At 39.4% G+C, this 26,239-nt stretch overlaps 2 protein-coding genes across 11 annotated transcripts; both read left to right on the forward strand.

Annotated features, from left to right (window-relative positions):
- Positions 1 to 694: 694 nt before the first annotated feature.
- On the forward strand, positions 695 to 17,013 carry CFLAR (CASP8 and FADD like apoptosis regulator). 9 transcript variants are annotated; one of them, XM_059475933.1, is made up of 12 exons: positions 695 to 869; positions 2,197 to 2,319; positions 3,869 to 4,297; positions 5,199 to 5,304; positions 6,233 to 6,368; positions 6,531 to 6,628; positions 7,512 to 7,563; positions 8,289 to 8,344; positions 9,327 to 9,405; positions 11,714 to 12,209; positions 13,126 to 13,273; positions 14,689 to 17,013. In XM_059475933.1, the coding sequence occupies exons 3-11, from the start codon at positions 4,002 to 4,004 to the stop codon at positions 13,268 to 13,270; spliced, it is 1,464 nt and encodes a 487-aa protein (XP_059331916.1). In that variant the 5' UTR covers positions 695 to 869; positions 2,197 to 2,319; positions 3,869 to 4,001; the 3' UTR covers positions 13,271 to 13,273; positions 14,689 to 17,013. The 9 variants fall into 9 exon arrangements, with proteins under 9 accessions (XP_059331916.1, XP_059331910.1, XP_059331911.1 ...); XM_059475927.1 differs by having other exon boundaries at positions 13,126 to 17,013; XM_059475928.1 differs by having other exon boundaries at positions 2,200 to 2,319; positions 13,126 to 17,013.
- LOC132075473 (caspase-10-like) lies at positions 14,766 to 25,792 on the forward strand. 2 transcript variants are annotated; one of them, XM_059475926.1, is made up of 8 exons: positions 14,766 to 14,941; positions 19,177 to 19,527; positions 19,671 to 19,770; positions 20,319 to 20,454; positions 21,345 to 21,433; positions 22,850 to 22,955; positions 23,737 to 24,241; positions 24,735 to 25,792. In XM_059475926.1, exons 2-8 carry the CDS (start codon positions 19,214 to 19,216, stop codon positions 24,904 to 24,906), a joined length of 1,422 nt encoding a protein of 473 aa, XP_059331909.1. In that variant the 5' UTR covers positions 14,766 to 14,941; positions 19,177 to 19,213; the 3' UTR covers positions 24,907 to 25,792. The 2 variants fall into 2 exon arrangements, with proteins under 2 accessions (XP_059331909.1, XP_059331908.1); XM_059475925.1 differs by having other exon boundaries at positions 14,810 to 14,941; positions 19,181 to 19,527.
- The last annotated feature ends 447 nt before the right edge of the window (positions 25,793 to 26,239 follow it).

Consider the following 26,239-nt stretch of genomic DNA (forward strand, 5'->3'; position numbering starts at 1 on the left):
CTCTTCATGTGTGCTACCCCAGAGTACTGCGCTTCCACTGCTCTATTTTTAGCAGCACAGAAAAATGACTCACTGTTTCATAAAGGCTTTGAAATCCACTGAGCTGGGAGTTATATGCGTCTGATTTCACCATATAGGGAGGTGGCTTTTGTCTGGTTCAGAAAATTTTACATTTTCGGCCTTTTGGAGAGCAGCTCCAGCTGCAATGCTAGCATCCCACAGTAAACGGCTTAATGAAAGTTGCTAGTTTATGTCAAGGGAATGGCAACATCCAGTTTTCAGGAACAAGGCGTTACGCAATATTTACTTAAGATTATACAACAGGAAGCATACAACTTTCACACAGCTGTACGTTAGCCTCACTGTGAACGAACAAATTCAGAGTGAGCCATACGAGGGGTTACGGCTAAACTCCTGTCAAAACACGTGCCCGCACTGACCGCAGGCCTGTAACCGCTCACCGAAAACCCTGCTACGACTTCACAGCTCGCAGGGCCACCACAGAGCCCGTCTGCGTGTCCCCACAGACAAACATACAGGACACAAACACCGCTCCGAACCTGTGCACCCGCCGGGCCCGGCACCGCGCCGCCGCCACGGCTTCCCCGCGCAGCGCTGCCCCGGCCGCCGTGTCCGTGCCAGGGGGAGGTACCGGGAGGCGCCGCAGGCCTCGTCCCGCCTCCATCCGCCGTCGCTCGGTTTTGTTTGTTTGACTCTGGGGTACAGCAGGAAACAAAACTAAAACCAACATCCTGCCTCTCCCCATCCCCCCCTGGCCCGGCGCTGGCCAGCGGACCGGTACGGCCTCAGCTCCTCCCTGCTCCAAATGGCGGACCTGGGTGCAGTAGAGACGTCCCCGACTCGTCTGGGTGCGTTCTACCTTCCCCCGTTCCTTCCCCCCCTCCTTCCCTCGCACTTCCCTTCCCACCGTGCGCTCTGAGCACAGGCGGCCCAGCGCCGGAGCGGCCGCTGCGAGCGGGGCCCGGGCTCGGTCTGGGCTCGTGGTGAGAACCGAAACCGAATGTGATTTTAAATGACGCGTTTAGAAAAATTACTGGAAATCTGCATAAATCACGTTTAGTAGTTGGGGATTTTTGATTGGTTTTGCGTTTTTGGGGTTTTTTTGTTTTGTTTTGTTTTAATTAGGAGGACTGGGATCTTAAAACAAATTAGCATGGTAAGGAATGTGGTGATCCCCGCAGCAATTCCCTGTTTTTCCTGAGTACGTTGCGCAAGTTCTGTTGAAGGCCGTAGGGCAGTGAGGCAATAGGGGAATTTAAAAGGTGTGGAGCATGCTCTGCGACTTTGAAAAATGCCAGATGAGCCTCCTCCTAGTGCAGCCGTTCCAGCACCGCAGCCAAGACAGAGCGGAGCGCAGCCCGAGCCCCCCGGCCAGGTCATCTCTGTTCTCCCCTTCCAGCACGGCTCTTCCGGCCGAGGTCGTCTTGGGAAGAAAGATCATTTCCTAAATCAGAACGACACCCACTGGAGTCATATCCTGGTTTTGTTGCTGCAAAGATGACTGTAAAAGGTTCAAGATGAAAAATGCCAGTAAGGAGTTAACTGGAGCCTTGTGCATCTTCGTGTGAAATTTTAGTGTGTTATTTCCTGCTCCTTTGCTAAGTTGTTAAAAAAAAAAAAAGCCTAATTAGACATGCACATGAACACAAAAATTATTGAGGCAACTTTATCTCTGATGACTATGAACTTTTTTATTTTGTCTTATAAAAGATAGGCTGATTTTTCTCTCCTCTTTGTAGAGAATTTATATTCAGTATGTCATCTTGTTGCAGAGCCCAGATAATCAAAAGTTAGGCTGCTGGGTGTATGGTGTGGTTGCTTTTTTTCTTTAACTTTTGCATCTATAATGACTGTATCTGTTATATTTGAAAAAGGGATCATCAGATGGAAGACTGGAGCATTATGTCCTTTATCTCTTATGGCAGAGTGGATTGGCAAAGTTACAAACTGTTTTAGTTTGTACTAAAATTCACTTCCTGTTGCTTTCACTCATTACCCACACAGTACCCGATGAATGTTATCTGCACAGCTGGTTTGCCTTTATTTAGAGCACAATTCCTGTTCACTGCAGTCATACAGGAGAATGACTGACCCTTGTCATTTTCTTTGGTTTTCCCACCCCATAAAATTAGGAAGTAGCCCCCATAGTAATTTGTGATCTCGACATTTGTCCAGCAGAGAATGAGTTAATGTAGTCACTGGAAAATTCTGGATGGAAACCAATGTGTTCTGGATCAGTGGTTTGGCAATGGTCAAATGCCAGTTTTCCCATGTTCTTGTGAACAGTTTTACATACAGGTAAGATAATTTCAAGACTGAGTAGAATCAACATTTTTTATAATGAGCATGTAATGTACCATATATAAAGGAAATTCATGAGAGAAGAGGATTCATATGTGTGTTGCAAAGGCAAATTATTTTAAAGTTAATATATAAATAGTAATTCTGCATGTTTGAAATTCCAACTCGGTGGGAAATTCCCCAATAACACACACCCTTCCTCTGTTTTTTTTTAACTGGTTTTAAAAGATTAGATAAAAATCAACTGGGGTAGTTAAAAAGTTTTTCTGGTATTTCCAAAAATGACCAAAAGATGTTAAATTCCTGTTTCACTTTAGAGTTAAACTATTACTTCAAGGTCTTTTGAAAGTCCCAGCTAAATGTACCTGGGAGATGCTTTCATATGAAGGTGCTTTGGGCCTTGCCCTTCTTGACTGCATTATGTCATGAAAACAGTGTATTTCTATAGATTTCTCACAAGTGTTTGATGCTAGACTAAAAATAAGTTAGCAGTAAATATGCTTTTCTTCTGGTAGAAAACTTTCCAAAACACATTACGGTGCATGAGGGGTTCCTCTGTTTTAGATTAATTTATCTCACCTGCTTAATTATGGACACAATATGTGACAATATTTTTGATTGTAACTTCTAGAATGTGTAGCAAAAGGATGAAAATGCTGTAAAAAAAATCTAATTCAGGTGCTAGAATCTTTTGGTATATTAGGCTTTGAAGTTGAATTGGCATTTGCTTTCCACTATGGTGTAAATAAAACTCTGCAGTATAGTGACAAACTCTGTGGAAGGACTAAGATTTGTCTTTAGGTTTGCTCATCTGCCACTTCTCTGTATATGTAATGGAGGTCAGAGAAGGTTAGATAGAATTTCCATAGTTGGTGGCAGTGGAAATTGAGCACAGCACCCTCCTGATTTTGTTAATCACGAGGCTGGGGGTTTTTCTAAGTTTGAATTTTTGTTCCAGTTTTCAGCATGATGGTACATGAATGTTTAGTGAAGAAAAGATGGTGTATGGCTTATCTATACCTTCAGAATGAACCAATTTGCATATTTAAGGTTGGAGTATTTTCTTTGAGTGTGTTTTCAATCCTTTTGAGCATGGAGGGTGTGTGTGGAAAATCCTTTTAACTCCAGATTAGAATAAATTTAAATTATGTTAATAATAAGAAAATACACACACTCTTGAATTTACTGATAATTAATGGTTTTAAAATTACATGTTATATTGTTGCTGGGAAAAGGGCAGAGATTTTGGAAATACTTGATCTACCACTCATCAGCAAGCTGATGACTTGTTTCACTTCCTATGGAATATACAGACTTGTGGTAACGTCATTTACTCTAAAAAGAATTTACATGTCTTTCTGATTAGTATGACCTTCCAAATACTTTTAGTTTTCTAATGAACAACTGGGAGATTCCCTTGAATAAAGGAGGTCTGAGTAGTGTATGTTGGAGTGTTAGTTGAAAGTTAAATGCTTCAGATAGGAGAGTTAACTGTGGACTTGTGCAGCAGATCACTGATTTATTGCCTTTTAATTCTCTCCCACAGAACTGTCCTAGAAATGCACCTAGATAAGAATGAACAGAAGAGAGGTACTGTGGTAGACACAGGCTTTGTGTCATGCTGGTTTCCAGTTTAAAAACCAGTAGGCTGGCAATTTTAAAGGAACAGCAACAAAGTGATGACCAGGTGCCAAGTGCCAGCTTTCCTTATTCATCAGATTCAAGAAGAATTGGGTAAAGAAGAAGAAGAGATGATGGTTTTCCTGTGCCGAGACCTTGCTCCTGACTTGGCCAATGCTGATCTTAAAGAAATCTTGCTGGCTTTGAATGAGAGAGAGAAACTGACTCCTGTTGGCTTATCTGAGCTGTTGTACAGAGTTAAGAGGTTTGACTTGCTGAGGAGGATCCTGAACACTGAGAAAGCAACAGTGGAAGCTCACCTTGCCAGGAGTTTCAGACTTATCCCTGATTACAGGTAATATATCTATTTCAGATTTCAAAGCTACACTGTCTTGTTCAAAATATGTGGTTTGTTTTTGGTTTTTTTCCTTTGTTTGGAGGGGTGGGAGCAGTATGGGTGAGTTGTTTTTAAATTTTTTTTTCAATTTATTTAATACTTCTCAGATTCAGAGAATATTTATTGAAGGTAGAAGAAAATCAGAAAAGGACATTATATCTAGAGTTGTAGTTTAAAGAAAATGTCAAGCTTAGTCCCTGAATTAAACTTCAGTAGTTTCTTACTAGTCATGGCAGTAGAAGCATCTGTATTTAAGGAGTTTGTGTGTTTGTGAATATAAACAGTGATGTTTGTAGAGTTCTAGATTAGCAGCTAAAAATGACACTTTAAAGAATATCATTGGTTAAACATATTTTCTTTTCTGGTTTGCTTTGGGGACATAGCCACATGGTATAACTTTTCTCAAGCGACCTCTCTTACTTGTTGTACTCTGTTAGTTTTGAGAGGCTTAAATTAAGAAATCCCAGTTATTTTCTTTGAGAGAGTTCAGAAAGAAATCCATTTCTCATAAGGAAGATTTTCCTGTATTAAATTCTCACTAAAATAAAAATCATGTAACTAAGAGGTTAAAAAGTTAAGGCTGTGTTCTGTTGTCTCATTCTCTCACTTAATCTCTGTCAAACATTAAAGAAACTTCTGTTTTCCTAACAGTAGCTATTACACTGTCAGTCTGAAAAACACAGGTGATGATTAGCAAGAGTATTTTATAATTGGATCTTGAAACAGGGTACATTTTTTACCTGTTTCTTAGTTAGAAATCCTAGATTGAGACTGGAACATTGGGAGAAGTTGAGTAGTTGGGAAAGGGAGGAATCTTGCTGCAAGCTAATAATTTAGAAATATCTCAACTTTATTTCAGGGTACTAATGGTAGAGATAAATGAAAATCTGGAAAAAGATGAAGTGGGTTCTCTTGGTTTTCTACTCAGAGATTATGCACCTCGTATGAAAATGGCGAAAGATAAGGTATGTTTTCCTTAATTCTGGCATTCTCCTCTGCAGCAAAGAGATGTTCAAGTAAAAAATTATGTAGCTAGACAGCAAAGGAAAGGAGTCAGTACTGCAAGGAGTATTGAGGCAGGAGTTCACAAACATCATGAAGCAGACAAGGAGTTGTGGCTTGTGTTTCATTTTGTTGATTTTTAATTCAAGGAAAAAGAAGCATGGAAAACTAGCAAAAAAGTAGGAGGGAACAGTGCTTGTTATAGTGTATGGTGGTTGAATGTACTTCATGGGCAGGCATTTTACAGAAGTCTTTCTTCAGTATTTCTGACCTGAAAGTTTATCTAAGAATGATCTCAAACCAATAACCATTTGAATTTTATCTTGAATTACAAAGTCACTTTTTGTTTGTGCTCTGCTTCACTTGCAAAAGAACACATATATTGTAATTACGTCTTTATAGCTTTGCATTCTGAATATTTTTGTTAAGTCCTTTGAGAAAGCAGCAATTCAGTAGAGAGGACTCAGAAACCTTGACCACCGTGCAGAGAAGACTGAAGATTTCTGTCTTCCTCCTTTGAGGGTTTTTTCCTTTTCTGTCTTCAGTCAGAGAAGGAGAGAGGCCCTGAAAATTTCCCAAAGCTTTTCTTGCCTCTTGCTTTGTGGCATGTGAGTGGCATTCACATTGGCTGGCTTTGTAGCAAAAACAAAATGCAAAACTGTTTCCTCAAAAATTTAAGATTGATTTTTAAGAATATCACTTTGTAGTTTCTATTACTCCTGTAATAATATCAAGGATTCATATGTCTCTCAGATAATTTTCTTAGAAGGTGTAACATCTCTAATTGTTTATACAGCCTTTATGACCTCTCCATGGTATTTTCTGTGTTGCTTTGTTACATCTGGTGGAGAAAAAAATACTGATGTGTTTGGGTTTATGTTGCTATTCTAGAGTTTTCTAGCTCTTATAATTGACCTAGAGAAGCTAAATTTGGTGGCTCCTAATCAACTGGATCTGATAGAAAACTGTTTTCGAAGTATTCACAGGATAGACTTGATTAGGAAGATTCAGACGTACAAACGCAAAGGTAGGATGCTCTTTTTGCACTGGTTACTCTTGATAGCAACAATCAGATGTGCTGAAGATAAAACTGTGACTTACAAATAAGGGTATTTGCATTCTTCATAGATTTAGGTTTTCAAAACAGTTGAAATATCATGGTGTATTTGTGTTTCTGTTAAATTTGCAGCTTCAGTGTCCTCCGTTCATTGTCAGCCAGTTTATGTAAATGCTCATCCAGCCTCTCTCCCTAATTTCAATCTGATTGAGCCTTCTTATCATTCAGGGGTAAGTATACAAGAAGTGAAACAAATCTTTTGCTTCTAAATATTGCCAGACTTTAAAAGGAGATACATCTTTCAGACCCTGAGGATTTAAAGATCGCTTGTGACTAAAATATTGCTTGATTTCCTTCTGTTGTTCCTGTTATTTGCTGAGTTTAGGATCTGATTCAAATCTGCCTGAGAAAGATGCCATTTAAAGGACTTCTGTGAATTTATTCCTATTAGTTGAACATATAAAATCTGTATCTTGAAAGTTTTTTTGTATTACACTGTGGAGGGTGAAGTTTTGCTTTGACTGTTCTTTGCAAAACATATTCTTCTTCTTTGTACCTTTGGACCTTTCCAGGAAAGTAAAACTGAAAATGATAGCTTTCTTAAGAAGAGTTTTTCAGGGGTTTTTTTTGTGGTTTGTTTTAAACTCAGTTTAAGAAGATTTCTCAGTATCTGAAAAGTCATCAAATCCTATTGCATGCAGTATTCTTTATATTTGAGTTAGCTCTGATATTGTATTAGTATGACCTTTCTTGAAGTCTTTAACCTTGTTAAATGTGATGATATTCATTGTCATGTGTTCAGTAAACATGCAGCTCCCTGCTGCTGTATAGGAAACAAAGTTCACATCTTCAGAGGCTTTTCCTTGCTGTTGATGGCAAGCTGGTGCTTTTTTTTTTTTTTTGAGGAAGAGGAGGAGCAGTTGGGTGTTTATTATATTTGTCTGTGCTCTGGATAGGTTTTTTCATCTGTTATGTTGTAATTATATTTAGCTGATAGTAATTAATCCAAAATATCATTTTACCGAGGAAGAAATACTGCTGTGTTTTATTTTGGGACACATTTATTAATTCTTGAAGGAGAATAGGAAAATTACGCCTTTTTCTTAATTTCAGATTCAGAATGAGGGCATGAAAAAATTACAAAATGGATCAAGTCTTACTCTGGGTAAGAGCATTTTATCTAAAAGTGCCAAATGATGAATTTCATTACATCAAAAGGACTGCTATTTGATAATTGTGTTCATGGCTAATCCTGTTAATAACATCAGGAGCAGACAGTATTTGATATCTCTCAGAACTGAGCCTGGCCTTACTGTTTGGTCTTGTATTTGCTTTGCTTGCACTGCCACATCTTAAAGCATTCTTAAAAATTGTAAGCTTCCACTGTCAAAACTTCTTAACAGAATAAATATTTTATTAGTAAAACCATGGATAAAATTGGCTAGCCAGCTCTGGAGGCCTGTGTGATGCAGTTCTGCCCATTAACTCTGGAGAAGGAAGTTTTTGTGTCAGTTCAGCAGTGAACTGCCCACCAGGCCAGCCAGAAGTTGTGCATTGAATACCAGGTTCTTTCCATGTGTATTTTGTTTTCTCTGGAAACCTCAAATACCTCTCAAATATGGTGATTTTTAAAATTAGTTGGGTGAATTCTTTCAGTGTAGAAGAAATTCATTGTTTCTTCTAGTCCCAAGCAATGCAGAATGAAATCCAGCTAACGTTTTAGAGGTGAATAATTTAGGGATTTTTAAACTTCAGTGGCATACATAGAAACTAAGCAGTCCCAATGGGTGAGAACTTTGCTGAAGTAGATACATTCTTCTTTATAATTGATCTGGTGATTAAAAGATATCACTGGCATTTGCATACTGAGATTGCTTCTGTATGTTTTAGCTGCAGCAGAACCACTTCACTTGTCCATTGAGGAGTCAGGATCAGTGCCACATAAGGTATATTCTTGTGTATATGTATGCATGTAAATAAATACAATCTCCGTGAATATTTTCCTTAGTTTTTTTTGTGTTTCATTTTGATATTTCCTTGAGTTGTGTTCAGACAGAACAATGGGTACATCCTCAGCCATAAACAGGTTCTGTGAATTGTTTTTGGAGAATGTATTTGAAATATAAAATGTTTGCTGCTACTCTGGAAGCAGCAGTGTGCAAAATACATGTATATATGATGTGCACACAGAAATCACACATTTGTTAGTGGAGACCAAGTTAAAACCTGTTGAAGTTCAGACCTCTTGCCACATGCATTAGAAATCACAGAGCTTCTTTGCATGCAGTAGATTTTGTTCTTGATTCCTTCCTCACCCCTTGCTTTCGAGGCAGAAGACAGACATGCTTTGGGGATTAATGATAAGGATGGCCAGTTGCTGTTTGCACTAGTTCTCCTATAGGCCAGGAACCAACCTGTAACAAATTGGTTTGCTTCAATCAGTTCTCTTCAGAGGGGAGAGGAATTGTGATAGAGTCATAATGGATGACTTAGGAATAAGGAGGTTGTTCAAGTAAATAAGGAAATAAATTTTCTGATGGGCAGTGCTTGCTTGCTTGCACACCTGAGGAATACAAAAGTTCTCCACATTTATTGTGTTGGCAGTATGAAGCTTGTACAGTTTTAGTTTCTGTTTAAGAATCTTTATGGTAGTGAGATTATGTAAGTACATAGTACAAGTACACAAGTACACAAAAACTAAGCCTGTACTAGAAATAGAGGAAAAGAATCATTAGTCCCTTCCTCCTGTTTTTTGTGACATAGATAAGACACATTACAACCCAGTAGACAGATTTCTGCTAGCTACTTGGTGGAAAACAACAGAATGCTATTTAATATATCTAAAACATAAAATTTGAGAAAATAATATGGTCTAAAAGTTGAGAAAGTGATATATTAACTTTGTAATTGTCCTTTCACATTTCTCAGATGTCTGATGATTCCTACAGAATGCAAAGTCAACCTTTAGGAATATGCCTGATAATAGATTGTATTGGCAATGACACTGGTAAGTCTCTGGAATTTTAAGTCTCTTAACTTGTTAATCTCAGATCATTAGAAGAATTTAATTTAAAAAATATAATGTACATTTACCAGCCAGATTAGGGTAGTGTTGTCCCATTCATTTAATCTACCAATTCTAGTAAGGGTTCAAAGAGTTGGAAGGGACAACATCAGGTTAAAGCCAACTGTCCTAATTATTGGAGACAATGTTTGGTTTTTTTGGTGCAGAATCTCTGAATGAATGAACTTGGAAGAGGATAGACTGAATTTTGGGATGGGCAAAAAGGATATTCAGCAACCAACAGAAGAATTAGGCTTACGGCAGTCATACAGTCATACAGCAGGTTATTGGCAGAAATGGTAGTGTTTCCCACCAGCTAACAAAACCAAAACTGTTGTGGATTTCAAGTGCAGTCATATTGGACACCAGAGATTCTCAATAGCCATGAGGTCCTTTGTTAATGATGCACCTGGGCTTCTGTCCTGTCTTGCACAGTTTAGCTGAAAGTGTCACCACAGTGAAACTGAAAGTGTCACCTCTGCTGGCAGTGTAGTCACTGCCATGGTTGAAATGTGGGCGTTTCCTAATTGCCTTTGTAGAATCCTAGAATTAGATCTTTGCACAGTCAAAATAACCCCTCACTCTCTAAGCACTGTAATACATGAGGCTAAAAATAAAAATGAAGAGAGTATTTGCAGCCAGTTCTGTAATAGGCTGGGAGATGTAGGGAAGGAGAGGCTTTCCAGGCATGTCTTTTGGTTTTCTCAAATGTAATGGTCCAGCAGATGAACTAACTTAGAATTGCTGATGTAGTTGAAGGGCAGTGCTTGTGGAGCTCACACACAGAAAGTCTGTATCTCAGATGTATAAAGTCACATTGTCAGCATTTAACAGGATAGAAGGCAAGACTTGCACTGAAGTACATTATGGTGCTAGTGGGATTCAGAGGAGATAGGGCATTTGGCATTGCTTAAAGGAGTTTGCTAGAAAGGCAGAAATAGTTGTGCCACACTATTCTGATATCTGAGTACACTGAAGAAAAAGAAGAGGGAAGGGAAAACATTAGAAATGGTATCTGTGTCATCCATTAAAATCTGTAGCTGTCCCAGGATTTAATCTCAGGAAGAGGAACCAGTAATAGATACTGTAGGATCAAGAATTACAACACTTTATATAATGCCTAGTGAAAACGGCATGACTTTATCAAATGCTGATAAAATTCAAACAGAAATGCACCTTGCTCTTTTGTAAATAGCTGCTTTTGACTTTTCTATTTGGAAATCAGTTTTAATCCTTACATTATATAAACAATGAGGGGAGAAAAGGTTAGTGTTTTATGTAGAATGGAGATGCTGAAAAATCAGTGGAGTTTGTTGGCAGATGGCTAGTGTTGAAGAAATAGGTAGTTTCTGATCTCAGGCTGCAGCATGTAATTCTTTTCCTACCAGAAGCTGTGCATGGGCAATGTATATGTGCTTTATACTAAAGATCCAATGCTGCAAGTCATAGTAGCAGCTCGTGGTTCTCTGAACACTTAATACCTGTGGTTTTAACCACCATGTATCTGGTTTCAGTCCCATGTTAAGAAACATCCAAAGTAGTTATTCAGATCTTAACACATTTTCCTGCAGCACAGGTTAACACAAATACAGTAAGAGTTAAGTCTTGTGGTTTGGCTACCTACAGTTTTAATTTCTAACTTGATTGAAAGAGTTCATTATTCAGCTTTTTTTTTTTTTTTTTTTGCCTGAGAATGCCATTCTGTCCCAGTTAAGACTCCAGTGTCCACTCTTCACCTGGAGCTCATCACTTAAATTTTTAGGAAGCAAAAATGACTGCAGCAGGTTCATTTTTGACTGATGAAAGAGAACCTCTGTGTTTCTTAGCAGTTCTGTGTATCTATAATAGACATTCAGAGTAATTGAGACCAATTAAAAGGTGGAGCAGACTTCCTATGCTGTCCAGATCACTCTTCATCATTTCAAGTGTGGTTTTTCTTGCCTTATATTTTAAGTCTTAGGAATCTGGAATACTAGCTCTAAAGGAAAACATTTAAGTGTCTGTGGAATGTGAACAGATACACAGTGTCTCTGCTGTCATGAAACATGTAACTCACAGGAAAGACAACATGCATATAGCACTATAAGTATGCAATGCACTGTGATCAACACCAAGTACTCCTGATTTTTTAATTATTGTGCTAAAATAAACTACTTAATTTCAATAGAAAAACACTGTAAGTACTGTAATTCAATATTGATGAGATTAAGCCTTGGTGTGCCTTGGTTTAATTACTTCTTGCTTCTTTCAGATGTGTTGGAAGAGACCTTCAGAGGCTTAGGCTATGATGTTCATTGTCACAGATATTTAAATATGAGCTCCATGAATCAAACATTGCTTGAAGTTGCAAGGTGGCAGAAGCACAAAAATTGTGACAGCTTCGTTTGCATATTGGTCAGCCGTGGAAACTCTGAGAGCATCTTCTGTACAGACCACACCTTTTCTGGATTCCCTTTGGAACAAATAAAGAAGTACTTTACAGCAGACTCATGTCCTGGACTCCTAGGAAAACCAAAGCTTTTTTTTATTCAGAGCTATGTTGTGCCAGAAAATGAGCAAGAATGTACCTGTCTGTTGGAAGTTGATGGCAATGCTGATAATATCAGAGCTAAAGTCACTATTCCCCATACAGCAGACATTTTTTGGAGTCATTGCAAGGTGGATGTGTCTACACTAGAACAATCCCCAACTGCACCCTCAAAATATCTACGCTGTCTGGCTGAGCTACTCCGTAATCCTTATAAAAGGTAAATTAAAGGAAGAGGAAAGAAATAACCCTTTTTCTGTTATAGCTTATTGTCATGGAGAATGAGAAACCTTAAATTTCAAACCATCTGGTCCTGAAATGTGTTTTCTTGCAGTGTCATAGTCTAAAAGACAAGTATCCTCACACAATTGCATAGAAAGGTAGCCTAAACCAGGAGTGAAGTTTCTGGTGTTACAGTGTAAAGTTAAAGTGTGTTATGGCATTGGGGTTTGCAGAGTGAGAAGGGAAAAACCTGTCCTGGACAATGTATGTCAGTGCATTAGACAGGATTGGAAACCTTCCTTCTGCAAGATAAACAGGCTTCTGTTAAATTGAGGATTGCCACGTACCATTAAGACAAGCTGTGCTTGCAAATATAAACAGTCAGTGCTACTTAAGGATATCAGGACAAAGGCAATAGAGAGGGAAGGATTTTCTACTTTCTCTAAATTTAATTAACCCTTTATTCACAGAGCAAAGTGATTTCCAATATGTAATCTTGAACTTAAACTATCAGAAAATTTTGTCTGTTTAAAGAGATCAAAGGGAATCTGTGGAAAAGGCAGATACATTTGGATATATAACTTACCAACACAGGCTTTATTTATACAGCTGATCTACCAGGGAACTAACTGTTATTCAAGGTAGTTGCAGTGCTAACATTTAGTACCTTTTTACAAGCCCTAAAGCCTTGTCCTGAAATCACAGATCATCATGTGAGCATAATCAATATCACAGCAATGATTTGTCTCAAAAGGCATGTGCAGCCTTGTGTGTTAGAGGTCTTGCCTCTGCAGTAGAGACTGAAATTGCTAACTTTCTCCCTGCTGAGTCTGAACTTATCTTCTCTCTTGTGAATTCTTAAATGGTGTCTTGCTTAATTCTCTAATGGGATGCTTTTGATTCTTTTGCTGCAGGAAACTCTGTATATTGGCTATCCATATGGAACTGAACAAAAAAGTTTATGATGGGAATATGACCGCTGACCCAAGCCAACAGTACTCACTGCTGCTCCAGCACACACTGAGAAAGAGACTTTTTTTCCCACTTGATTGCTGTTAAAAAGTACATATCTAAAGTTACTAACAAGAAGCATTTGCTATGATGCAAAGTTTAATGCATACTTTTATTTATGCATTGTTATTTCGTGTATATCTAAAGTGCCTGTTGCTTCCAAACACAGGAATTTACAAGCATTTTAGTGTGCTAAGACACTAAATTTTGTATTTTAATATCATAGTCTCTGAAAGCTTGGATGAGAATGGTAACTATTGTATAGCAGTGTAGCGTATCTTGTTACTGAATGCCACGGGTAAACAGAGTGTAAAGAGATCTAAACTGTATAGCTGTTGGGTTTTCCAAGAAAAAACAGAAGTGTTTTTATTGCTTCATTGGTGGTTTTTAACATACCTCCTAGCAGTTAATATTTGAACAAATATACTGAAATGTATTGATTATTTTCACCTGCACCTAGTAGTGGCAAATGGCTCAGGAAAGCATTCCTACCCAGTAATGCCACATCTTTGCTAACAAGTTCTGGCTTGCATGCCTCTATAGACTGGCAAAACAGAAGGGAGAGAAAGATGGTCTTTTCAGTAATCTGGATTCCATCTGTTTGCTGCATTAAAGATTCCATTGTTAGAACTGTCCACTGCTCACAGGGGTTCTGTGTTAATAAATGAGACAGTCTGCCATGCTTTGGGCCAAGTATGTTTTCTGCTAATGCAAAAATGAGTGTACATGTGACAGGACATTACAGTCATCTGCCACACAGTTAAAAACATGCGGGATTTTGGCAGATGTCTTGTGGAAGCTGAAACATGATTCACACTCATTGTACCAGGCATCATTGTAGAAAGATACTTCAAAATATTTCAATCTAAATGTAGCATGTAGCTGCCATTGGCCTTTAAGACTGTATGTTAAACACCCCACCCTTACTGCTTTTGCTTATGAAAAAGAATATGCCTCTATTAATTCATTTTTTTCCCAAGTGCTCTTGTTCTTGTAAAAAAAGAAAAGAGAAAATTGTCCTAAATACAAAAATTTTTCTCCAATGTAGCAGTTGCCCAACTAAAAGTTAACTGCCTTAAAGTTCAGTTAGCCTGCTTGTATAACCTAGATGGGTTGTATTGAAGTTTATTGTCACTGAACTTAGTGACAATAAAGTAGGCCACTGGTAAATATTTAATTTTTACTCCTAATATAGTGTCCTATGTGAGAAAATAATTCAAGGTCCTGGTATGCTCTGCTTCGTTTCTGTTTAAAATTTTAATGGAAAAAGAGAAGGATACAAAATGACAGATACAGAATATTAGAAGTTACTTCCTGTGGTGGCTGGTAAATGAACTAAATGGTGAAACAAATATTTCCTGTGGTTGTAGAAATAAGGTGTCATTTCAAGTTACATGTATCTAAGTAATGTTAAAAAATGTGATCTTCTTCACAGATTAACTTCACTTTCCCATTTCCTTTACTAGCTTTTGCATTTGACAAGCACCTCTACTACCCTATAGACAACCAAAAGCAGGGAGAATGGAACAAAGAGGAGACAGATGAGGAAAAGAAATGTGGAAATTTTAATCAGGAACAAGAAGGGGAATGGTAGGGAGCATCAAGAGAAGAACAAGTAGGGGAAAGACAATTTGGAGGAGAAATACAGTATTAATATTGGAAGGAGAAGAAAACAGGAAAAAGGAAGTGAGAATAATAGTGGCTGTCTCAAATGATGTGGTGAGTTGGTTGATGTTTTGTGGATTGGTTGCTTGGGGGTTTTGAGTGATGCTAAATGCAACTATTTACTTAAAATATTAGCAGTAGAATATATTCTACTTTTACAGTTTTGTGACAAGTTTGATTTGGGAGTTAAGAAGGATATATGTTCTTTGCCTTACTGCAAGACACAGTAAGTAAAATCCGTGTCCCTTTCATTAAGAAATGATGCAGAACTGCTGTTTTGAAAACTAGAGGCTCATGTAATCAACCCTTTCAGTGGAAAAGCAAGGGACTCTCTTTGTGAATGGCTGCTTGGTTGGAAGTGGTTGTAGCCCTCTAGAGTTGTGGGGACAGACACGTATTGTGCAGCGTTCATGGGTGTCAGATACAGATTTTTTACACTGATCCTCAGTACATTCTTAAGCCGTAGCCACGCACAATCTCTAACAATACATCTAAGCATTATTTATTGCCTTGACACCCCTTTCAGGAGTGGCATTCAAGCAGGCTGGTTCCCTGTACCTGTTGCATAGTGACTATTTATGCAGGACTTCTATGCAGGACGGTAGTTGTCCGTCACTTCTCCTGTTACAGAATCATGGACTCATAGAATCCTGTTTATACAATCACAGACTCATAGAATCTGCTGAGTTAGAAAGGGACCTGTCAAGATCATCTAGTCCAACTCCTGGCCCTGCACAGGACACCCCAAGAATCCCACCATGTGCCTGAGAGTGTTGTCCAAAAGCTTCTTGAGCTCTGCCAGAGTTGGTGCGGTGACCAAGTTCCCTGGAGAGCCTGTTCCAGTGCCCAAACACTCCCTGGATGAAGAACCTCTTCGTAAAATCTACCCTAACCATCCCCTGACTCAGTTTGATTTCTCCAGTCCTGTCAGTGGTCACCAGAGACATGCAGAGACTTGATACCTCTACCCCTCTGATTCCCCTTGTGAAGATGTTGAATACTGCAATGAGGTCTGCCCTCAGTCTCCTCTTCTCCAGCCTGAACAAACCAAGTGACCTCAACCCCTCCTCAGAGGGCCTCCCCTCCAAAAACCCTTACCAGATTTCTGTGTCCCTCCATACACATGATGGGGACTGTTTCTTCTTGCTGTAGTGCGCACTTCAGTGGATGCAGGGTGTGGACTAAATCAAGTTGTCCCTGTACTGCAGACAGTGAAATTATCTCAGGTTAAATGATCCTTAGCCAGAAGAAAAAGGGGAAGAGAATTTTGGATGCATCATGAGTTTAGGGTCTTAGCACAGGAACATAGAGAGTGATGTGCTGGTGAAATTTCACGGTCTTAGCCTGCCGAAATGTCCAAAGTTTTCAGAACCTGTTATTGAAAGAGGTAAAACAAGCTATGCTGCTCCTGCATTGTGAGAGGTTGGAATAAGGCTGCCAGAGTGACTGTTCTGGCACTTAACTACAGTTTTGGTTTCTGATAACTGGGAAAAAAATTTTCTTGTAGTTCTGTATGTGCTCTGTATATGGAAGGTGATGCCTTTAAGTGGCTCAGAAGGTGTACTCATGAGGCAAGAGAGTCAGTGGTGTTTTGTACCAGACTTGAGTTGCATGGTTTTTCTCAGCCACCTACACTGATGTAGCTAAGCCATGAGTTGAGTTGAGTTACATATTTGGGTAATTACAGTGGTTACCAATTCATTATCCAAAACAGAAGTTATATTCAAGAGGATGTTACTGTGCTAGCACTTGTAGATGGAGTATGTTGTGTGGCTGATCTCCCCTTTCAACTCTTCATAAGATGTAACAGCAGCTCCTATTACAGATACCTGAGTCAGAGAAGCTTTTTATGGAGTTTCTGAGAATTCTTTTCTGCTTTCCAGAGTTTCAAGTTTCTGACATGCAGAACAGTATTGCTGAGAAGAGGCTGCTGTCTGTGTGGATGATCTATATTCAATTTAAATTAAATATCCTGTACTGAATTATTTGTCAGCTTTTCTGTGGCTGGTTTAAATAATGTCTATTTTTCAGCTTCTGTATTAGAAACAATAATAAGACACTATAATTGGATACAAATGCTGGGTTCCATGCTCATATTCTGAATAAAATTTCTGTATGCAGTCAGACTGATTGTCCCTGTCTCCCTCTCCAAGATGACCTGAGACCTATTCTGTGGTCCCTCTGGACCATAGAATAACTCTGAAATTCTTGATCTGTTTATCTTGCAGACCTCTGTAACTTGTTAAATTAGGCTGTGAAGTTTACAGCTCTATAAAAACGAACTGACATAATAAAGGACAGCAAGCCTTATAGTTTGAGCAGGTAACTCAACTGCTCTTGGTGTGTTGGGCAACAACTTACGGCATGAGCAAGCAGACGCTTCCCATCCTGTCTCCATTGACCCGAGGTTGTGGGGGGATACAGGGGACCCCGGGGATGCTGAAGGCCCCGAGGGGCCTGCCCTGAGCAGAGTCTGCTCACCTTCCTCCTCCTCCCTTTACTGCAGTGGACGCACAGATCTACGTACAGACGGTACTGCAGCCCCCTCCCACAAGCACTGCTCTTCGAGCTTCCTTCCAGTGGGGAAGCAAAAATTAAAATAATGTGCCTAAAATGTTTGAGGCCTTTTTGCGATGTAGCCTGCTTTAAAATGGCTTGGCAGCGAAAGCGAGGCGAATTACGGGTCACGTCTTACACTTGGTACCCGAAGCGCTGCCTGAAGCTTTTTCCCGGTCGCGGGCAGCGCTGCCCGAGCTCACGGGCCCGTGGAACGCGGGCGGGCGGGCTCCGGCCGGGGCTGGCCCGGCGGGGCGGGGCGGTGCCACCGCTCGTGTGAAAGCCGCGGCGGGCGCTGCCAGCCGTGCCCCGCGCCTCGGACGTGCCCCCGCTCCTTCCCTCGCATCCACCTGATCTGGCATTCCGCCCTGCTGCCGACGCTGCCTCCTGCCGCGGGCGGGAACTGGGCGCGCTTCCCTCGCCGGCGGCGAGCCGCAAAAAGACCGCGAAAGGGGCCGCGAGCCGCCGTCCCGGGCAGCTGCCGGGACAGGGATCGGGACTGGAATTCGTGAAAGAGGTACCACAATGTGGGGCTGAAATGGAGAGGGAAAGAAGGAAGGCTCCATCTCCCGAGCCCGTAGCGTGACTCCCGCCGGTTTTGTGTGCGCCGGCTCCCGGCTGCGCGCGGCCTCCGGGATATTCCTACCGGGACCACGTGCGCCTGCGGGCTGAGCCTTCGGCCTTTGCGGGCGCCCCGGCTTTGCACTATATCTAAACCCTTGGGGCAGTGCTCCTGGTCATCTAACACAGTTTAAAAACTTTAAAGAAAAGGTAATTTTACATTCCTTATCCTGCTTATTTCATACGATTTTCTTTCTCTGAGGCGATATCTGAAAGCATACATCAGAGATGCGGATTGGTTACTTTTCTGCGTCGATGCCCCGTGCTGACCAAGCCTGGGCAGCGAGCAGATCCTGCACTGACTGTGCTCCCTTCATGTAGAAACCTTTGCTTGCAACTGCTCTAAGCAAAAGATTAAAGACCTACCAACCAGAAGGCACTGAAGCACCTTCTTACCTATTTAACCTTCCAGGGGCAGAATAGGACTGCCTGGGCTACATGGAAGAAGTTGGTGTAGTGGAAGGTTGATTAGTCTCTATTAAACCTGAGTAAGAGTGAGTTGCTCGTGCAGAGCCTATTTAGACTGAGCATTGAGTGCTATTACATTTTAACTGCCTGTTACTTGTAAGGGAGGCTTATAAGGGTTTTTCTATGCCAAATGTCACATACAACGTGGAAGCAAATTACAGCTGGGAGTGGATGGCTATTCCACGGCTTCAGCTTGGGCGTCAGCCAAGGTACAGAGGAACACCTCCCTGCTACAGCCAGAGAACGAGAAGCTCTTGGACTGCAGATCAGGGAATATGCATGAACCACTGTGCTGTCTCCATTAATAGCTGTAATAAGTTACTGCAGGGACTCTGCCCCATTACAACAGAAAGAAGCAAAGATCTGAATGTGGAAGATGTTCAAAAGAAAAGAAAATTCAGACCTTGAGGTCATCTAACACAGTTTTTAGCTCAGAGCAGGGCTAACTCCAATTATAGACTGGGTTGTTTGGAGCTTCTGCCAAATCTGGTCTTCTGTGGTCTGTGTTTAGACAAGGAAGTAAATTTCAAATTTATTTAAATTAAAAGGTAATTCAAGGCTTCCAAACAACCATTGGGTAAAATTTTAGTAGAATTGCTGTATTGAGGATTCAAGTGTTACTAGTGTTTGCTTTCTGCTTTCAGACAGAGTGAAGCTGTTTCAGCTGTGGGTTCCAGCAACATGGAGAATGATATCAGCTTGAAGTTCCATCAGCAGCTTTTCCTTATTAGTGAAAATCTGGTGACTGAAGATGTAGCAGCTTTAAAATTTCTCTGTACTGACTTGCTCCACCTCAGTAAACTAGAAGGTGTGAAGTCAGCAGCAGACATCTTCAAGCTCCTTATGGCTCAAGAATATCTGAATGTAGAAGACACTTTCATACTAGCTGAACTCTTATACAGAATTAAATGTCACTCCTTGCTTGAGAAACTTGGTTACACCAAGGAGAAAGTACAAGAACGTCTGAGTGAGAAGGGAAGAATATCTCCATACAGGTAAGCTGGCAGTGGAATTCTCTTCCCTCCGTTACTGCTATCTATGCCGTACTGTTTTCCTTTCCATTTTTGAATTATTGGATTGCCTTTGGTTTTTATACCATCTTCTGTTCCACTTTTATCTCACTGCATCTCTGTTACAGGCAGATGCTGTATGAATTGTCAGAGAACATCACCAGTGTGATGTTGAAGGAAATCACATTTCTCCTGAGAGACCATCTTCCAAAGCGATGCATGATTCTTGTATGTCAGGAGTGAGCCAAATGTGTACATGGTGGGAAGGGAAGAAGGAAGGTGGGAAATAGAAGAAAAAGTGGGAGAAATGTTTGGCAGAATAGAGCATAATATGCAACTAGACTGGTTGTATTCACAGGGATAGCAAGAAGGAAGATGTTGACAGGCAAGAGTAGAATTTGGTCCCTCGTGCCAAGGTTGGTCACTGATGGTTCACAGAGTATAAAAAGGTCACAAATCAAATCTTTGCCCTGCTTGAGCCATATGCAGGGGAGATTCATGTCACTGGTACTGTTTCACAGCAATGGAGCCTTCTTGAAGCCACGAGTCATTAATATGGTTTGGGTGAATCTGTTTAAACAAGACCATACGAAATAAAAACACAACCAGTGGCTTTCCATGAAGCAACATTTCTGCTTTTATGGTGATGTAAAACTGACTGGTCCTTATTGGGAGCAAAGCAGATAATAATGTGATTGTCTGAGACAGGGCTGAGAGGCAAGTTTTGATTTCTAAGGAACAATAATGATATTTTACTCTCTCCTTTTGGCTGTCAGTCTGCTTTGGATTTGCTGACTTTATTGGAAAAGCAGAGCCTTTTAACTAAAGACAATGTAAAGATACTGGAGAATGTCTTTATGACCATTTCACCTGATCTCCTGGAGACAATAGACCTCTACAAAAAGGGAAAAGGTAAGAAATTCATAGTCTAGGAGTAGGTTTGCTAAAATGCAGAAAGCACTAGATAGGTCTGGGCTACTGAGCTTAAGGTCATATGTGCATATTGCTGAAATGGGGGCTAGAGTGGCATAAATCTGTTGTAACAATTCCTTGCCTGCATTACTTCCTGGCTGAATTCCTGAAATTCAGTACAGGGATGTGCTGGAATATCTGAGGCCACATAGAGCAGCCCAGCACATACAGAACAGGCTGGGAAACTGAAAATCTGCTTATAGCTATGTCTCATTTCTTGATTTGCCCAGTAATAGTATTGAGATGATTACCACTGTCCTGTAAAAGGCACTCTATGATCTGTGAATGTGCACTACATAAAGGCAGTTACCTGCTAAGAGGCTGGCAAGACAAACTCTGTGTGCATGTGTGTCTGATACATGGACTATGAGCATACAGATGATTTTTGATTTTAAATTTTAAAAAGAGATTACTGATTCAGGAGAAAATAAACAAAAAATATCAATTTCAGTAGTAAGAATGCAGATTCTTCTTAAATACAGGTAATTTCTAAGCTGATATCAAGATGAAAAATTAATTTGAATGTCTTGGGGAGAATCTATCTTTGTACCATGGGTATCTTTTTGCAATATTGATACAAATAGAAGGCTTTCCTTTGTCACAAAAATAAATACAATAAAAATAACCAAAAAATGTTCAGAATAGATCTACTGAACATGATCATGCTGAACATGATCATTACATAATTCTTCTTGTGTGGAAGAATTATTCATTTCAGTGAAACAGTATTTCAGATGCAAAAAGTGATGTATTGTAACTAAACTCCTTTTTGCTGCATCCACAAATATTTGACTTATCTTCATAAATATCTATGCTGGGGTTTTTTCTAGATAACAAGGCTGCTAATTTTACACAAGGCTTCCCTGAAGTAAACCTGGAGCTGCGTGGAGAATTCAGCAATGTAGAAAATGAATCCAAGGTTTGAGACAATCTCTTAAATAGTTTTTGAATACCTGGGGGTGCGAGGTTTTCATCCTCTCTTGTATGACATTCATCATGCAAGGACTTGTGAGATATCTGTATGTCTCATAAAGTTCCTTGACTAATAATTTTGGATGTTTCAAAAGATATTTGTAACCTTGGAGGCTAGAAATTTAGCAATATTGACAGGTGTGTTGTAGGCAAAATGGACATAATACCTCTGAAGTTATTCACACATCAGTGCATGTGCTTATCTTCCTGAAAAAGACAAAACATTTTCCATTTGTCTATGTTGTGCATTTTGGAGATGGCAGTAGGATGTGAAAAGGGACAAATGGAGTTTCACAGTTCTCACATTTTGCTTCTGGTTTAGAAAAGGTCTCAGGGCATCTTGAAATTTGAAGTCATAAGGGGTAGCATGCAAAGCCCTTGTTAGAAGGATTAAAAGGAGGCAAGAGTTTTTAGTAAGCTATTGCAGAGGTCTTGGTACATGAGAAAAGGTCTCTTTTGTGAGATCCCTTCTTAGAGGCCTTAAGTGCACTCCTAAACATAGCAGTGAAACCACTGAATTCTCCCTCTGGCCGTTTCTTTGTTATGACCATAGATATTGATGGAGCAAGTTGCTCCATTTGTTTATAGCTATTTAATTTCTTGAAGTTTTGTGCTGTAACATCTTTTCATAACCTGATGTTCATACTGCTGCAAAGCTGTTGAAGGAACTTGGAGTGCTGCCTTCATTTTGTCCTACTAAAATGCACAAAAGGAGGTGTGTATTGCTCTCTAGTGAGGAGGAAGGGACTCCAGTGGATGGAGTTTTTTATTCCAAGTTTGGACTTAAATACAAGGTACTTGAAGTTTTGGTTCTTTTCAGCTTTATTTTTTTTTTCCAAAAGTGGGAGGTAATTTTAAATCCTAACCAAAAAACTTGTAGTGTGATAGGTTTTTGCACTTCTGAGATTTCTGTTCTGCTTGCATCAGTATGAATCACCTACTCCAGGCATTTATTACTGTTCTCAAAAAAAGCCAACTCAGATGTCTAACTTCCTATAGCTTCAGTGTGATCCCTCTGCCATGAAGCTAAAACACTGTTTTGACATTGGAATGCTGGGGTCTTCTGTCCCCATCACCAACTCAGATGGCACAGTTTGGCTGCTGAATCCTGCCTTTTGCACAGATGAGAACCCAGATGCTACATCCTTCTTCTGCAGTTTGATAGGATGGTGACAGTGTACTTGGAGTTTCACTGATGTTTTTGCACAGAGGGAGGCACGATTGAATTCCAGTTGGTTAAAAATAGCCCACAGTCTTAGGTGCCTCTAAATCCTGATTGTCCATTTTGAGACATGTTAAGGAAATATGAGTAAGTTGAATAAATCCATTGCAACTGTAAGCTTTTTTCTTCTCCTTTCTACAGACTATGAAAAGCTACAAAATGGATGGGCCACACAGAGGATTTTGTCTCATTATTAATAATGTTAACTTCAATAGTTCTCAGAGGAAGGGTTCTTGCAAAGATGCTGGTAAGTTACTGAAGTGAGATTTTTGGAGGATCTCTGTTTCTCCAGGTGAGTTGATTATGTAGTACTGCCCTATATTTTATTGTCTATGGTTAGTTAATATTCAAAAAGAGTGAAATGCTTGATATATGTTAAATTATGTCATTTGTTTATTATGGGGGAGGAGAGGATAAAGGACAAATAACCACAAATAAACAGGACAAATAAAAAGGACAAATAAACCCAAATAAAGGGTTTTTCTGTTGGATTATTCTTGAATCATTTTAAGAATCACTTTTTACTTATCCTTTATCTACAGCTATAGTAAAGAACTAAAACTAAACTAAATTAAACCATCATTCTACCTAATATGATGCAAAAATCTGTAATCAAGCAACTCTGTGCATACTTCTCACTTGGTTCTGTTTCCTCTATTTATCTCTTATGAATAGTCAAAACTGCAACTGGAAAATAATGATGTGAGAAAGGTTTTGCAAGAACTTTTCTGAAACTGGGGAAGGGCAGATTCTTTCTGTTTTCAAGTGTCATTTGCATGCTCACTTACAATGACAATGTATGCACTATTTTCTGAAGCTTGTCTAGAAAAATCCAGGAACTCTGTGTTTGAGCTGATGCCATCTTTTTTTTAGTCCAGTTAACCTTTAGTTGGTACTACTATGAGGATGAATCTGCAGAAGTGTCAGGGTGTAAGGTCTTTCCCCCTCCCAGATTAGCTTGCATGGTGACTTCATAAAATGTTTTTCTCTTGCCTCAAATTTTCCTTTTGTCTTTTATTTATTTACAGAGCAACTGGAGAGAGTATTCACCTGGCTTGGTCTGGATGTGAGGACTTATACAGATCTGACGTCTCGAGAGATTATCAATCTCATGGAAACTTGGCAGCGTGTGCCAGACCACAAAGACAGGAACTGTTTTATATGTTGTATTCTATCTCATGGAAAGTCAGGAGCAATCTATGGGACAGATGAAAAACTTGTGTCAATCCGTGTGCTTACATCCCACTTCACTGCCAAACAATGTCCCCAGCTGGCTGCAAAACCCAAACTCTTCTTTATCCAAGCATGCCAGGGTGACAAGATACAGTGTCCTGTCTATGTTGTTGCTGATGGACCAACTCCTGACTTGTCTTCCATGCAAGAGAGAGTTTTTCTTTCTGAAAGCATTCCTGAAGAGGCTGATTTCCTCCTAGGCATGGCCACAGTTGATGGCTATGTCTCTTTCCGGCACATGGAAGAGGGCAGTTGGTATATTCAGGCCCTCTGCAGCAAGCTAAAATTGTTGGTACCAAGGTAAATACTTGGCTTAGTGCTCTGATTAAATTTTTCTTCTCCAAAGGCAGTTTATCTAGCAACACCCACTCATGTCCTAAGGTAGATGGAATTAGTTGAAGTGATGATTTCACACTGATTAATTTACATTAACTCTGCTAGTACCATACATGTACTGTAGAATGTGAAGTTTATTGTGAAAAAACACTGAAAACCTCACATCTATAATCTTTAAGACAGCACAGTTTATTGAATGATAGGTTAAAATATTTTATTCCGCTATTTTTCTTTATTGATCGAATTAAGTAAGACAGCAAGAAAAGGTCTTTTGTTTTTAGTATGACTCAAATAAGGACAAAAGAGAAATTTGGAGAAAAGTATGTGTTTTCTTTTTTGTGTTTTAAATGTTCATACTCTATCTTCTGGCTGATCAGGGAGATGTTAAGTGGATTGCCATCTGCTTACTAATAACTAATTTTTTTTTTTTTTTTTCTTGCTCTCCTTCTGGCTGTAGGGGTGAAGATATTTTGTCAATTCTTACAGAAGTTAATGAAGATGTGGCCAGACGTGATAGCCCTTCAGGGACAAAGAAGCAAATGCCCCAACCAGCATATACCTTAAGAAGAAAATTTATATTCCCAATACCTATGGCCCCTCCTCCTTCAGAGCAATATCAGTGCTTTTAATAAACTAAATTTTATCATCTCATTTAAATGCAGTTCATCACACTACCTATTTTAAGATATTTAGCCAAAACTTTGAGAATCTGTTAGCTTCGATGCAAGGCCTTAAAAATTTTTTGCCAAACAAACTGTGAAACTGGAGGAGACACAATTAAAATAATCAATGTGCCAGCTATTTACATCATCTCTATATTCAGAGTTATCAGTGTTGGAAAAACCACACAGAGTAACTCATGTTAAACATTTTTTTACCTGCACAGGCTGTAGATACAATAGGTTGTTCCTCACAGCATAGGGATTGCATGTAAGCTTTCATATTTAAACCAGGATTGTTAATGGTCTGGTTTAGATTCATCAAGTTTTATTTTGCAGGCTAACAATTTAAAATCCTGTTTCTAAATCCACTAGTTATGTTCATAGAGAGAAAAAAATGGGAATGAAGAGACAAAACCTTAAGTAGTAAGTGGAAAAGGATTTCTTCAATCTCTAATGAAAATTACATTTAACTTAATAAAGAACCAGTTTCCAACTGAAATCAGCAATTTGTTCCACCGTGCCCTCAAATGTCCAGCATAAGCTTCAAGTACAATGAAGTTTTCCAAAACTGAGTAAAGCCAAAATGCTGCTTATTATTCCCTCTGTGAAACCTTGTGAAATGTTATTTCCCCATCACTTCTGAGAAAATTTATGGTAGAAGATTTGCATGCTGTGAAATACAGCAGTCAGATTAACTTTGTTAAACCTTGCAGTTTTAAATTATCATTTGTTGGTTTAGGATCTAAAATGCAACCAGTTTCTGAAGGCTCCTATGGACTAAGCTGCTGACAGAATTTTGTGAGTTAACTGAAATAATGCCATGTCGTTTTGTTATGAACACTTACTACATATGCCTGTGTCTTTCCTGTTTGTTATTACATTAAATTCATACTTTTTAAGAGCTTGGTGAGATAAATATTTTGTATTGGGGTAAGGGTTTGTCCTTGTTTCTGACTGATTCCTGCACTTTGTTGGGCTTCATGAATCAGTGAGGTTTTAACTGCTTTAGGATTTAAGCTGAAGTGAAACTTCATCAAAATGCTCATTGTTATATAAATATAACTCATTGTTATATAAGATTAGCAATACCTTAAGGTGAAGACAGGAAAGAGTACTGTCTAGTGCTATTGGGTGCAATTTATAGCTTGCACTATTTTTAGGAGGGGAGTTTTGCATCATACAGAGCATATTGAAATGCAGCCAGTTTTCCAAAACATGATGGCCCTTTTATGATAATGAAGTGGTATTGCATTTTAATACCCTTTGCATTTTAAGTCTTCTGAGTTGGCATGACTGCCGC

This window comes from Ammospiza nelsoni, chromosome 7, assembly GCF_027579445.1.
Source record: "Ammospiza nelsoni isolate bAmmNel1 chromosome 7, bAmmNel1.pri, whole genome shotgun sequence".
Classification (NCBI taxonomy): domain Eukaryota; kingdom Metazoa; phylum Chordata; class Aves; order Passeriformes; family Passerellidae; genus Ammospiza; species Ammospiza nelsoni.